Consider the following 15,958-nt stretch of genomic DNA (forward strand, 5'->3'; position numbering starts at 1 on the left):
GCCACAAGAACAGGGAATAATATTTAGATGCAGTCTCACATTGATTGATATATGGCATTATTGCATTTATATTCTTACTTCCAATACAATTTCTTATTCTCCCTTACATGTTTTTTTTTGGCCCTTTTTACAGTAAATTCACACTGGGTTGAGACCTTCATTGAACTATTTATCATTAGATCTCTTCGTTTTTCACTGTTATCTCTGATCTTATAGATTTTCATGAGAGTAGATAGGATTTTGGCACCAATATGCAACCCTTTACGTTGAATGGTATCTCCCCTCTTAAGACCCATATTTACATCATGACTTTAAAATTGTGGTTTCATGAAATTCTCTGTACATATTCAGTTGTTTTGCAGCCCATCTTTACTGTGAAATGTAACTTGGATATACACATGACGGAAGTTTGGAATGCAAAATGTCAGATCTCCCTTACCCAAGAAAATGAGTCTGAAATATTCAACTGACATTATCTCATTAGGCAAATGGATTACACACATGCTTTGGGAAAAGGCTACAAATAAACTCTGCCTGCGGGCAACTCACATTCTTAATCTGGGTAATACAGTTATGGTTCAAAGAAGAATTTACACAGTGCTCAAGTTATTTCAAAGACTTAATTGCTTTCTCGGTAATCCAAATTGCTTGCAGACATAGAACGGTTTGTCTAAGAACAGGTCCTTATTTGGGTTTTCGTTCATGCTCTAGTCCACCTGAGAAACCAGGTTCACCCTCTTGAGATCCTCCTGGCTATGAGCAAGTATGCTTTTGTCCATTTTAAACTAGCAGACCCATTTCTAGAGCTGTGCCTTAATCACATTATCCCTGCATCACGGAAATCTTCTTTACACTAGGTTGTCTTTCTGAACATTTTAAGAAATGTTGTTTGCTACAATTCAAGACCAGGAATGTTTCTGACACAGGTCAATTCTTGGAAGGCAGTGACTCCACTTTTTATAAATTTTTCACTGGCTTCTAATTCATTTGTAGCCTCATTTTTCTTTACCATAAATCTTAAATGAACCAAGACCAAGAAAACCTCCTATATAAAACCACTAAATCTACTACAGAGGGAATTCTTATTATGAATAAAGGTGAATATACTTATCCCAGGATAATGTTGCAGGATCCAATCTGGGTCAGCTATTGGGAATTCGTGTTACTTGTCAACATATGGTTTGTATTTGGTTAGATGCAGGATGGAGTTTTTTTTCTCTCAACTAGAATACCTGTCCATTATGACAGCAAAATTCCAGAAGATATCCTAAACTGAGAAGGTTTACCTAATCTGTGTAAAATAGAATAGAATAGAATAGAATAGAATAGAATAGAATAGAATAGAATAGAATAGAATAGAATAGAATAGAATAGAATGAATTCTTTATTGGCCAAATGTGATTAGACACACAAGGAATTTGTCTCTGGTGCATATGCACTCAGTGTACACAAAGAAAAAATAAAATACATTCATCAAGAATCTTAAGATACAACACTTAGTGATGGTCATAGGTTACTAATAAGCAATCAAATCATACTAGGAAACAAATAAAACAATGTAAATTGTAAAGATACAAGCAACACAGGTATAGCCATAAGAGGGAAGAGATCGGTAATAGGAAGGATGAGAAGAATAATAGTAATACAGTTTCACTAAGTAGTTTGACAGTGTTGTGGGAATTAGTTGTTTACCAGAGTGATGGCATTCGGGGGGGAAAACTGTCCTTGTGTCTAGTTGTTCTAGTATGCAGTGCCCTATAGCAGGGGTCACCAACCTTTTAGGACCTCAGGGACCACCACACTCATAATTTTAAATCCCGCTGACCAGTGACCCTGGGAAAATCCCCCAAAAAGTCTGCAGGAAAACTCCTCACCCTGTTTTCCTACCAATCAATCATTCTTTATTTGGGATCACAGGATACCGTCTCCAGCTCCATTCTCAGGGGGAGGGAGGGAGGGAGAGAAAGAGAGAGAGAGAGACTTTTGGCTTCATGTAAGGAAAGCAGCAGAAGCAGCAGAAGTCTTTCTTTCTCTCCCCCAAACTCCGCCAGAAATGAGTCTTTCTGAGACTTGTCGCGCCGGCGCAGCCTCTTGGACCAGGATGCCTTGCAGGGTCCCAAAGATTCATTTCTGGTGGAGTTTGGGGGAGGGAAAGAAAGACTTTTGCTGCTTTCCTTGCATGCAGCCAAAAGCAGAAGAAGAAAGAAGTGAAAAGAAGCAGCCCGGTGGCCAGGCAAGGCGCATGGGCTGAGTAGGGCAAGTTCCCCCATCCACCCTTTCCCCCCTCCCCTCACTACCTCATGTTGTTCACAATGCAAGCAACGCAAAGCCTTGTGTTCCCATGGGCCATGTGGGCGGCGCAGCCTTGTGTTCTCACACAGCCTGGATTATTTGCTTTGCGGGTAACTTTTCTCTGTGGACCACAAAAATTTTCTTGCAGACCACCAGTGGTCCTCAGCGCACTGGTTGGCGACCATTGGCCTATAGCATCGTTTTGAGGGTAGTAGGCAGCTTGTGTTACCTTCTCCATGATGTTTTGCAATTGGTTCACAAAGGTTTGTTTCAAGTGGAAAAATGAGACGGCAAATTGCTGATCTATTAATTTTCTGCTACGTTCCATTTTTCCCATTTACCTTGTGATTTTAGAGTGCACTTGACTTATTTGAACTGTAACTGTAGGTCACCTCGAGTGTTTTAATGGAAAAGGAAGATCATGTTTACAGAAAAATAAATGAACTATTTTGGTAGTTCATTGTTCTCAAATCTTTTGCTCCCAAGATTCAGGCAAAGTAAGAGACACATTATTTTTGAATAGAGCTATAACAAGAGCCACAAAGTTGGCAATACCAAGTCAACCACTGCTAAGTTCTAAGATAGTTAAGCAGGATTAGACTTCATTAGCACTTGGCTGTCAGGTAGTCCTCGACTTACAACCACATTTCTATTGTTAAGTAAGACATTTGTTAAATGAGTTTTGTCCCATTTTACGATCTTTCTTGCCTCCGATGCTAAATGAATCACTGCTGTTGATAAATCAGTTAAGTGAATCTGGCTTCCCCATTGACTTTGCTTCTCAAAGGGCCGCAAAAGGGGATTCCATGACTTTGGGACACAGCAACGGTCATAAATATGACCCAGTTGCCAAGTATCTGGATTTTGATCACATGATCCTAAGAATGCTGCGAAGGTCACAAGTGTGAAAAGCAGCCAGAAGTCGCTTTTTTCAGTGCCGTTGGAACTTTGAATGGTCACCAAATGACTTACACCATGTTGTAAGTCAAGGACTCCCTGTACACCACTGTAAGAAATCCCAGGATAGCAGACCAGATCGTGAAGTTATATAAAAGCATCCCAAAAGATGACAACGGTAAACCAATTTCTTACTGTGCTGAGAAAATGATATGGATTGTCCCTGTAAATCACTAGGAATCAAGTTCAATTTTGGGGTTCTAGTCTCTATTTATAATAAGAGCATGTTAGGATTTTCTCTCATGCTCTCTGCCAATAATACAGAAAAGGCAAAATCCAAGTTCCCTTTCACACAGACTATAAGAAGCTTGTTTTCGTTCGTCCTATGAGAATTCCTAAATGAACAAATCTCCTTGAAAGAGCAACTGTGTTGTCTTAAGCAACAGTACTTAAGCACAGCAGTGAGCCAAGAAGTATAGGTAGTCCTTAACTTACGACCATAACTGAGCCCAAAATTTCATGTGCTAAATGTGACACTTGTTAGAATAGAATATCTTTGTCCTTGCATTCCACGAATACAATGAAATTTGAAAGCTACTCCAGCACAGTGCCCCAAACACCACATCACAATCACACTAGAGTTAATAATAATAATAATAATAATAATAATAATAATAATAATAATAATAATAATAATAATAATAATAGGACTAAATCACAAATGCACTGTTTGATTCACAAATGCACTGCCTTGCAAAAGAAACTGTTTCTCAATCTATTAGTCCTTATTTTAAGACACCTAAAACGCCTCCCTGATGGTAACAGTTTGAAATATGAATGTCCAGGATGAGAACGGTCTGTAGAGATTTTTAGTGTTCTCAAGTGGAATCCGGTCTTCGCAATCTCTTCCAAAGAAGAAAGAGAGCAACCAATGACTTTTTGTGCTATGTTTATAACTCTCTGGAGCATCTTCTTATCCACTGAGAGCATCCAGCATACCACACCGTTACACAGTATGCCAAAATGCTCTCGATGGTAGAACGGTAAAAAGTAACCAGCAACTTCTCACCCAGACCAACTCTTTTTCAGCAGCCTCAGGAAGTGCAGGCGCTGTTGGGCCTTCTTTGCAGTGGCCATAGTGTGGACCGACCAAGTAAGGTTGTCAGAAATATGAGTCCCTAGACATTTAAAACTATGAACTCTTTCCACACAGTCTCCATTGATATATAGTAGGAGAGGATCTGCTTTGTGTCTTCTGAAGTCTGTAATCAATTCTTTGGTCTTTTTGATGTTCAGGGTGAGGTTATGATTCTTGCACCACAAGACCAATCCGAGTTAAGTGAGTTTTGCACCATTTTACAACCATTCTCGCCGCAGTTGTTACACAAATCAATGTGATTGTCAAGTTAATAATTGTTAAGTGAATCTGGCTTCCCCCATTGACTTTGCTTGTAAGAAGTTCGCAAAAAGGGATCATATGACCCTGGAACACTGCAACCACCAAAAATATGAGTCAGTTTGCCGAGTGTCCGAATTTTGATCATGTGACCGTGAGGATGCTGCAATAATCGCAAGTGTGAAAAATAGTCAATTTTTTTCAGTGGTGTTGTAACTTTGAATAGTCACTACAACGAACTGTTGTAAGTGTTGTGGTTCGCCGGCAGCCGGTGCAGATGGCAGAGGTATCAGACAGCGAGGACGAAAGGGAACAACCAGTCAGGGAGTCTGGAGAGGACTTGGACGAGGGTCCTGCATCTGATGCAGGGATGAGTCCAGGATCATCTGGGAGTGGAGCGCTGCCTTTGGAGTCTGGCAGCAGCGAAGCAGAGGATCCAGGGGAACCTGTTCCCACTGAGCGTGTGCACAGACCTGCTAGAAGGCGAGAGCAGCTGAAGCAGAAGGGGCAACTTGGGAGTAAGGCTGGGAGGAGATTGCCCCTCCCATAAGGGATAAAAGTCAGACCTCAATGACGAACACTTTGCAGGAAGCAAAGCAGTTCAATATATTCTGAGTCCTTCTTGAAGCTCAGCGTATTCTGGTCAATGTTTTCTGGGTTATAATTAATTTGGATACTTCTGTTTTTGGTAGCATTTCACAGCACTGACAGGCATGTGCTTATCTGGTTTAATTTAGTTTTGGCTGTGAATGAAAATAATTCCCAGTGCTGCATTAAAATAGGTTTTGCTTTTAAAACAAGTCTGTGTTTAATTACGTTTGACAAAGCCTGGGTCAGAACAGTAAGTTGAGGACTACCTGGAATGCATTTTGAGCACTTTCTCACTCTTCATTCTCATTCCCCATATTTAGTTATAGCAAGCTGAGCAAGACCAAGCAATTAGATGTTGCCGGGATGAGGGCACTGAACAGGAAAGGTAATAGATCAACGATATCTTCTTGTTTCCCCACTCCCCTCCCAAGACAGTGACAGTCTATCACCTTTTCCCATAAATAAAAAGACTAGGCAATAGTAAGAACAGGCAGCGATGAGAGATTTGACCCTTTCATCGCTGGCCAGCATTGATTTATCTCTGGTGGAGAAATGCCGGTACCGATATATTCTCCATGCAAGAGAGGAGACAACCCCAAAATGGGTTGGGAAAGGGGAAAAAATTAAGTTGTCTCTTTCCTCCACCCATTATATTCCTTTGATCAAGATCTACAACACAGATAGTCCTCGATCCACGACCACAATTGAGTTCAACGTTTTTGTTGTTGAGATGTTTGTTAAGGGAGTTTTGCCCCACCTTCCTTGCCACAGCTGTTAAGTGAATCACTGCAGTTGATAAGTTAGTAATCCAGTTGTTAAGAGAATCTTATTTTCCCATTGACTGTGCTTGTCAGGAGGTCGCAAAAGGTGATCCCGTGACCCTGGGACACACCAGTGGTCATAAATATGAACCAGTTGCCAAGCACCTGGATTTTGATCACATGATCATGGGGGTGTCGCAAAGGCCTTAAGTGTGAAAAATGGTCATAATTGGTCCACACTGGAGCACAAATAGTCACAGTTCTCACTGCCGTTACAACTTCAAACAGTCACTAAACGAACGGTTGTTACAACATGTCTGTTCTCTGATGTATTTTAATCTTCAGAATTATGAGAATACCAATATATATGTAGTCAAAAGGTCCCACGCATAACTGTGAGATGTCAACAGACTTCACTCTTGCCAGTGTGTTACTTCAATAAATCTGTAGAAAGAAAACTAAAAAGGGAGCTCTTAGGACGAAACATTTCAGTTGGGTACTGAAATAACATGAAAAGCCAAAATGTGGCTTATCGGTGAATAATCCACTGGTGAGTGTCTCCTTTCAAGCATGAAAGCTAAAAAGCAGATGCCCAGTTAGTCCTCTTTACAACAATTCTGCAGCACCTAACCAGAAAGTGATGTATCTTCAGCCACAGAGGCATCTTCCCTGAATTGCTCTGAAAAGATAATTTAAAGGTCCCTAGATGTGGAAGTGAGCTCTACCCACACAAATCAGTGAAGAAAACGAAGATGTGAAAATAAGTGGAAGAGGGCATCTGTCCATCCAGCCTCCCAGCTGAAGAAGATAGCAGAGAAGAGAAGCATTCCTGTTCTATTCTCATCCTGTTTTTATTTAGCATGCCATGTTAAACTAATAGCCTTGTCCATAAAAAGCAGGAAGGAAAGTCTACTCATTGCCCATTAGGCAGAATGGAAGGACTGAGACAGTGGTGGGATTCAATTTTTTTTTACTACAGGTTCTGTGGGCGTGGCTTGGAGGGCGTGGCAGGGGAAGGATACTGTAAAACCTCCAGTCAGGGGTGGTCTTTGCCGGTTCTCCGAACTACTCAAAGTTTCCGCTACCGGTTCTCCAGAACTGTTCAGAACCTGCTGAATATCATCTCTGACCTGAGAGAGAACAGGGTATGACAGTAATACAACATGGTTTACCCTAAACGTTATAGCACAGATTCTTTAGTGGTTCATAGTAACCTCACACGCTCAGGTTGCCCAAGTTGCTTAAATCAGTTACTTTCACACCTAGCAGCTGCATTTACTAAAAGTTAATCTGGTTAGTTTTTTCTCTACCAAGAAAAATACAGGTCATTTGGTTAGGCTATGGTTCAGTGTACTGTACAAACTCAGTATATTGGCTGATTCAGTAATCACATTATTTATGTTGGGTCCAGCTATATTAAACTTTGAATGAAGAGTGAATGAAATAGATTATAACAACCCATAATATTATCCAGTTATTTTTATTTCCTTACTGCACTGTATGTTAGCTAAAAAGAATAATATGTAACAAGCCTCCAATGTCATTCTCTCTATTGTAGACAGGGTCGTTGTGCTAAGACACAGCTTGCAGGAACCTTGCAACATAATCCATTGTTAATTAAATCCTTTGTTCTTGTTTGGTTGCAACAAAGCCTCATCTCTGACTAAATTAACTTCTACTGAAACAGTGCAACTGCACTTCTTAATCTTCAAAAACACATTTAAATAAAGTCTTGCAGTTAAAGGAGAGTTCCTATCAGAGCAGAAATCCTTATATTTTGATATAAGCTTTCCCAATGGAAGAAAACATAGGACAGACAAATCTAGAGTGGTTTGTCTGACACATACGCCAGGCATGCTGGCAAAGACAGCCCAGAGCAGCTGGCTGTAGGGAAGGGATGATACCAACAGGCAGGGAAAGCTAGCAAAGGGAGAGGCAGCATGGCCCCACCCTGACATCCACAAGTCAGATGGACCAGTCTGGCATTATGGGATTGGACCTACTAGCCCCCACTTCCCTGTTCCAGATAATTAATTCCTAGGTTTCTCAACTTAAGCAACTTTAAAGCATGTGGACTTCAACTCCCAGAATTCTCCAGATAGCTATGCTGCCTGGGGAACTGGGAATTAAAGTCCACATATTTTACAATGGCCAAAGTTGAGAAGCACTGGCCTAGTGCTATCAACAAGAGACATATGGAACTACATACCAGCTGTCCCTCCTTAATGAACTTTCTGGTAAGCAAAAAGATGGAAGGGAAAAGGTGGGGAAATGTGGAAGATTTTGTAAATGCGCCAGTTTCTTAAAAATTCCTTTGCCCAATTGTTTCCCAGGTTTTAAAGAAAGGTCTGCTTTCAAATGACTTTGGTATTATAGACTATTGTAGCTACTTCTAAAGGAACAGATTTTATTTATTTTTTGCCACTACTTGAGGCATTGAAAAATTTAAAAACTGGCAAAATGTTTACACCATTGTTGTGTCATTTTGTTGATTAACAATTTTTTAAAAATCAACCCACTACAATACATTTAGAACCAGAAGTAGTTGAATAATATCCCTTCAGATGCACTTTTAAAAGAACTTACGTAAATGTCATTTGCTAATCTAGGGAGTGTTTTGTTTCTTTTGATTCTACAGACAACTAATAATCACACTGAAATGTCAATCACTTTTCACTCAACAGGAAGATCCTTGGTGCAGAGGAAAATAAATCGGGTTCTCATTTAACTTCTCTGTTCACAAGCCCCAACAGATTCCCGCTCAAGCTTTAAATATACTCATGGGAAGGGGAGAAAAATGCAGAAGGTTCACCCCCTAAAGTTCTTCCAACCTTAGGTGGCTTTATTTAATGAGAAAAGCCGTCTTCACCTAACCAACTGAGATTAATAAAAACCTATTTTCATCCTAAAACTGATGTTTAAAATCACAGATGGAGGGAATTTAGCAGTCAGAAAAATGAACAGACAGGGCATCTTATCATTGCAAAAAATGTGCAGTATTAATATGTCACTAGGAATTTTAAACCCAGGAAGGCAGAAAAGGGAATCAAATAAATCAGAGCTTCATTGCCTGCAGGGTTAAGGATCTCGACTGTAGGCAGAAACACAGAGTGGGATATGTATCACATGGTACATAAAACACACACCGCATGTATGAACGCTAAGCTTATTCCCCCACCCCCCCAACTGTATATATACAGTCTACTTATTTTCAAGAAACAACAAAGGTAACTAACTGGGTGCAAAATAAGATTCTTTCACAGATGCACCGATTGCCCTGGCAAGTAAAAGGAGAAGCAGCAGCAGGAAAAGGCGGCCCCAAAAAGGGGGGGGGGGGAGAGAAGACCAGGAATGTCATTTGGAGGTGGCAGCGCTCAGGGACACCCAACGCCCCCGTAACCCTTGTCCTTTCCAAACTGTTAGGAAAGGTCCTCGCCTGCGGACGGATGGATCCGTCTCTACTCCGAGTAGTAGTAGAAAGCGAGGGACTTAATCCCGCAAGCAAGGAGTCGCCAGGGTGAGCTAAAGATCCTGCGGCGAGGTGGCCAGAGAGCAGCGCTTGGCTCTCCTCCAGCTGCACAAGGCAGGCAAGGGAAGAGGCTCCCGGCTCTCGGTTCAACTCTCCTCCCGAGCGGGGTGGAGGGTGGGGTGGGGGAAGCCGGACCGTCAGGGGTGCGGCGCGCGCTGCCTCGGCCCCTCGACGGGCCCGGGGGCGTCCATGGTTGGGACGCGCCTTCAGGGCGAGATCGGTCTGCGAAGCGCGGCGCGAGAGCGACGGGGTACCTCGCAGCCGTACAGCTGCCCGAGCTGCTCCACGATCCACTCTTCCAGCACTAGCCTTTTACGCAGCTCTTTCCGATCGTACTTGACCGTCACTTTGCCCTGCTGGTGGCGCCGCTGCTGCTGGACTTGGACCACGGCGGGGGCGACCGAGTCTTCCCGGGAGGCGCTTCCGCGCGGGCTCTGAAAGAAAACCCGGGTCCCTCCGCCGGCGCCTCCACCGGTGGCGGCGGCGGCGGCGGCGGCGGGGCCCGGTTCGCTACCTCCGGCAACCACCGACATGTTCTTCCAGCTCAGCCTCGTGGGCAGATCCCTTCCTCCGGGCGGGCAGGCGGGCGAGCGATCGGTGCTTCGCGGAGTGCCGCCGGAGCTAACGGAATGGCTGCCGACGAAGATGACCTCCTCCGGCCACGCCGCCGTGTGGGAGCGCTCGCCTGCCTACACCTGCGGCTCGCAGCCTCTCACGGCACTGCTCGCCTCTCCGCCGCCGGTTCGGCAGGAGGAAGGCGGGGTGTCCAGCAGTCTGAAAACGGGGCGGGGACAGCGCCTTAAAGACACCACCGGCGCCTCGCTACGCCAGACATTTGCCCCTTGTCGGTCCTTCGGGGCCGCTGCTGGCCTCCCCGACGGATCTCCTGCGCCTTTAAGGCGATTGCTGAGGTAACTACTTGTGGGGCCGACTTCGAGTTGCTGGGGGTTTGGGCTGACATCCTCTTTGCATGTTCACGCAGCTCTTTGAAGGACAGAAGTCGTCCCAGGGAGAAACATGCCCGTCCCGACTGATCTTTTTCTCTGTGACACTAATGTAATTTGGGTTCTGATAAATGTGTGTGTGGGACTTCAGAAGTTTCTTGCATCCGTCGAGTAATTTGGAAGACACCAAAGCGGGTGAACATATTTATGCAGCGTTGTAACCGGCTGTGGTTTGCTTACTTGTGGCTTGTAAATCAAGATTTGCGTTTCAGTCACACATGTAGCTGTAGGTGTGAGCAAAGGCAGGTTGGGCATAACAGAAACCATTAGGAGTAGTCAAACTATGGATTTGCATGGGTGATTGAAATCTGTTTCCATGAAAAACCATAGTCAGCTTAGCTGTGGTTTGTTGACTAAAACTGCATTCATGCAAATTCATGCAAATTAAAGAATAAGGTTGTGTGCAATCGGAATTCAGGAGTAAAGTGCTGTGATTAGAATAAAGGAAAATATGTGTAGCTCAGGGTTCACATGATGGGTCCTTGCTGCTCTCTGAGCTTGCTTTTTTTTTCTTGCAGACATTTCATTAACCAAACTAGGTAACATACCACATTCCTTACTGGCACGGATGATGTTACCTAGTTTGGGTAATGCAATGTTTGCAAGAAAAAAAAGCAAGCTCAGAGGACTCCTCATAGTAGGGTTCTTCTGCAAGCAGGCATGTTTGGTCAATCATGGCAACCCAGTTTCTGTTCTTGGGAATTTAAATCAATAGTAAGGAAAATAAACTCTTCGGACACTTAGATGGTCTTGGGAAAGTCTGTGTTTGGTAGTACATAAAACACAGCTGCCATTGAATAATATAATCCTAAAGTTGCAGACACAATAACTGGAGCACATTAAATTCTCTTGCATTTATTTCTGTTGTTATTCTCTGAATCTGTCTAAATCCTTCGTAGTGTGATGCTCCAAACTGTACACAATAATTCAACATGCGATTTGGCCAGCACAATGAAATGGAGCACTTCCTTCTTGTGATTCAAAAAGTGTACAAATTGTGCTTGCCTTTTTTTGCAGCCACATTGCAACATTTACTCATATATTGTATGCAATTATCTACTTTTTCAAAATGTTTGTATAAGTTCTATTACCAGGATATTACTATGTCCTCCATCCTATGCCTGTAGATTTGATTTATGATTTCTAAGGGAAGAAATTTGCGTTTGGTTCTGTTAAATATCATTACGTTATCCTCAGGGAGAAAGTATTCAAACAAGGAGTATATAATTATGTAATTTTACAAAGTACTAGATAATTGCAATAGAAAATACCTAGCTTTGATGACTAAAAAGCAAAGGCTGACATCTTAATTAGATGCAATATTCTAAAAACCACATAAACTAATACATATTATGGTTAAGCCAAATAAAGGGTCACAAAATGTACAAGCTTTCAAAGATCTCCTGATATTTTTTTTCTTAAATTATTACAGAAAGCACCTGAGGAATATGAAGAAAAAGAATAAAAGAATTTATATTTAATTTAAATAATAAATTCTTCCTAGTCAAATGCAAGGTAGAATGTAGGAAACGACTAAAGAGATTCAAATTAAGCTCTTTGTGTTTATTGGGACTATATATAGGACTCTCTCAAAGGTTGTCATTATGAAAATGCTAACAAATATCTGTACCCAGTGAGATGGACTGAAGTCCTTGACTTACAACAGTTCATTTAGTGACTGTTTGAAGCTGCAATATCTCTTTAAAAATTGACTTATGACCATTTTTCACACTTATGACTGTTGCAACATCCTCATAGTCACATGATCAAAATTCAGATGCTTGGCAACTGACTCCTATTTATGACCTTTGCAGTGTCATGGGATCCTGTGATCCCCTTTTACAACCTTCTGACAAGCAAAGTCAACGCAGAATCCAGATCCACTTAACAACCGTGCTGCTAACTTAACAACTACTGTGATTCACTTAATGATTGTGGCAAGAAATTGGCCACCATTTCTTAAAAGGGGGCAAAAGTCATTTAACAAATGTCTCACTTAGCAACATAAATTTTGGGCTCAATTGTGGTTGTAAGTCGAGGACTACCTGTAATACTTATAAAAGTATTCCCCTGTCCAGTCGTGCCTGACTCTAGGGGCCAGTGCTCATCTCCATTTCTTAGCTGAGGAAGCCAACATTGTACAGCATTGTCCAAAGATGCTTCTGTGGTCATTGTGCCATGGCCAGCAGCCAAGGAATGCTGATATCTCTCCAAAGAAGTGGTACCTATTTTTCTACTCTCATTTGCATGCTTTCCAACTGGAGCTGGAACAAGTAACTGGAGTTCACTCCATAATACAGTGCTCGGGTCCTGGACCCAAGCAGTCAGCTTTCCTGCTGATAAGCTCAGCACCCCCTTCCCTGAGAGTGATATTTATAACATCATAATAATAATGACTTTAAAAACAGCATAGTTGGCTACTTCTTTTGTGTAACATGGCAAATACATTATTTCCTCAGTACCAGCACTGAATCAGAAAGCCAAGTTTTAAATAAAACTCTGTCTCTTACTATCCCTGATACTTGATGACTTGGGGAAGGTAATCTATCATTGTTGGGAGGAGAACAGTTTAGCCATGTTCAGCCAAGCATGCTTCAAGAATAAATATTAGAAGGGAGAGAAACCAAGTAAAATTTGCAGCTCCCTCACAACCGTGCCTCATCTTCCATTCCCCTTGGCAGGTTCATAGATCATACTAAGCTATAATACAGCTTATGGATGTTATATAAACTCAGTTATCGTAATTAAATTATAATTTATGGCATATTCTATGAAATTAGCCAGGTAGGTTATTTTCAAGAAACAACACTCAAAACCACAGATGGGCGCAATATGCGAACGTAAGCATTCTTAATAGCTTAGGGTTACATCAAACTGAACAAAATTAGCACTTGCTAACCATAATTCTGATTTTCTTTTCCTGCCACTGAAAACAACAATCAACATTGATTCATTCATTTAATCAAGTTAAATGGTGGCCCACTTGCCAAAGATATTCTGGGCGGCTAACAACATTAAAAAACAGTCAATGAAATAAAAAACAAACGTATATTCTGGCTGTTAAAACACATCATACCATTTTCAAAGTTGGGCAAAATTCAAACCCCAAATCTGCCAGAAGGTGAAAAATGAGCAAGGCGTTGGATGACCTATAAAGTGACTTCCAACCATAGGCATACACAGAGGGGCAAGTCAGTGGGGATAATTCACACATGCACAATAACACTGCGTAATGTCATGACCACATTATCATGCAAATACCATGACTTATATACTTGTGTCAGATGTTATGGTACATAATTATATGGGTGTCTGCTGCTATCTGCAATGATGTCAAAATGACAAATGTCGTGACATAAGCTCCATATGTGCACCTTAACATCACATACAAAGAGTGAGTTTGTTTTGTGATGTCACGGTGCATATTTTGTCAGACCAAGACTCCCAACCAATCAGGATGAAGAGAAAAACATTCTGGCACAGCAATAGGCTAGTCCCAAATTTAAATCTGAAACCACTGTAAAAGCCTGACTCACAGATGAACACTATACAGAAGCCTGATGATGGCAGATGAGATTCTGCCGAAACATTGCTACAACTTTAAAAGCACAACTACAATGACATGGGAAAATACCCGAACAAAGCTGAATGCCATACTTATTCATATATATACATAGAGTTATTTTGTTTTAAAAACCCTAATATTCATCCAGGATGCATGGGTTTTTCTTATAAGGTTTGATCAGTCCACCTAAACACTCCATGCATTTTTTCTACAATTTTAGTCCACCATATCATGGAAGTAGTACTTGCACATAGCTTCCACAATTATCTAAACCAGTGGCCCCCAACCTTTTTTGTGCCACGGCCCGGTACCGGCATCACAAAATGATCCGTGGCCTGGTACCGGCATCAGCACGCATGACAAGGCAAGGCGAGCCAAGCAACCGGCCGGCCAGCCGTCCCCTGCTTCTCCCCGCCACCTTCAACTCCTCCTTTGTACCTTTGTCGATGGGCTTTGCTTCGGGACGGTCGCTTGGCTCGCCTTGCCTTGGGTGCTGAAAGAATCCTCCGCCCCCCCCCCCCCCCTTCGATGAAACTAAGGCGTGAGGATTCCTTCAGGACCCAAACGCCACTTTCCAACCGGAAAAGCTCACCCGGAAGCACTTTCTCATCAAACAAGATGGCAGCGCCCAGCAAACCGGCGGCCCGGTAGGAAATGTTCCATGGACCGGGACCGGTCCGCAGCCCGGTGGTTGGGGACCCCTGATCTAAACCATTGTTTCCATTTCACTGTTTTCAGTATTTTTCAATTTCAGCAATGTTGAGATAGACGGACTTCACCTCCCAGGATTCGTCAGCCAGCCATGGGGAATTAAAGTAGCTGTAACAGAGAGCACTGGTTTAAGTCAAAGGGTTAACACATTCGTCTTTAAAGTCAGCAAGACTCAATGGCGTACCAAAATCAATATTTCTGTACCAGAACCAATATGACTTTAATTGTCTGTCACGGTTGTGCAGTTGTTTAAAACCTTTTTGCATTATTGATTTTTCACCTTCTCCCCATAAAAAATCACCATTTTTACCTCCTTATAAATGAAGCAAAATTCTTCTTTTTTCTTTATAGACATACATACAAATATGTCAGAGTTAACATGCCATTTTGTTTTGCGTGACTGTGTAGAGAAAAAAGAGCAGAGAATATATAGATCACTGATGCTGATCTAGTCTTAGAAAAATGGAAGCATAAATTGATATTTTAGGTCAAGGAAGTTAATCTTTGCTAGTGAAGAGCACTCAAAAATCAGGGGTGTAGAACCTTCCATTTTATTTAAAAAAATATGTTTTGTGAACTGATTCTGCTTTTTAATCAAGTATGCTAGACTGAAAAGTATTACCAGATTCTCTCTGCTTTACTAATGCCAGATATTCCTTTACTTCCTTCCCCTGCCTGCCCCACCCCAACATTCTTTTCATTGAATGAATGAAAAATATTTAACCAATATACCCTAAGTCAGTGGTGGCTGACCTTTTTGGGCTCCTGTGCCAAAAATTGTGTGCGCGCTTGCACGTTTGCGTGCCAGCACCCAGAAGGCAATGCGCCCCCTCCACTCCCTATGCATGTGCGCACAATCTCCCCCCCAGCCACCACCTCCCTGCTACCCCCTTACCTGCACTGCACCTCACAGCTGATTTTTGGCCAGTTTGAGGCCTTTTTCAGCCTCCCAGAGGCTTCAGAAGGCTTCTGCAGGCTTTTCAAAATGAAAACTAGGCCCATTTTGTCACTTCCTGTTTTTCCAGAAATACCAGAAGTGACGAAATGGGCCTAGTTTTCGTCCTGAAAAGCCTGCAGAAGCCTTCCTGAAGCCTGTAGGAGGCCGAAAAAGGCCTCAAACCGGCTGAAAATCAGCTGTGAGGCGCGTGCATGCGCAGTGAGGTAAGTTTGCCTGCAGCTCGCATGCCGGCACAAATGGATCTGCGTGCCACC

The 15,958-nt window shown here is 42.4% G+C and overlaps 1 protein-coding gene across 2 annotated transcripts in view; it reads right to left on the bottom strand.

Annotated features, from left to right (window-relative positions):
- PPP1R14C (protein phosphatase 1 regulatory inhibitor subunit 14C) overlaps window positions 1-10,207 on the bottom strand; it is a 63,416-nt gene extending 53,209 nt beyond the window's left edge. The window contains exon 1 of one of the 2 annotated variants that reach the window (XM_087939529.1): window positions 9,721-10,207. In XM_087939529.1, the coding sequence (XP_087795655.1) occupies window positions 9,721-9,999 (279 nt within the window). In that variant the 5' untranslated portion in view covers window positions 10,000-10,207. The remainder of the gene's footprint in view (window positions 1-9,720) is intronic. The other variant, XM_026705656.2, reaches the window with a different exon arrangement.
- Window positions 10,208-15,958: the final 5,751 nt, after the last annotated feature.

This window comes from Pseudonaja textilis, chromosome 1 (assembly GCF_049901715.1).
Source record: "Pseudonaja textilis isolate UNSWEBS1 chromosome 1, rPseTex1.2, whole genome shotgun sequence".
In the NCBI taxonomy this organism is placed as follows: Eukaryota; Metazoa; Chordata; class Lepidosauria; order Squamata; family Elapidae; genus Pseudonaja; species Pseudonaja textilis.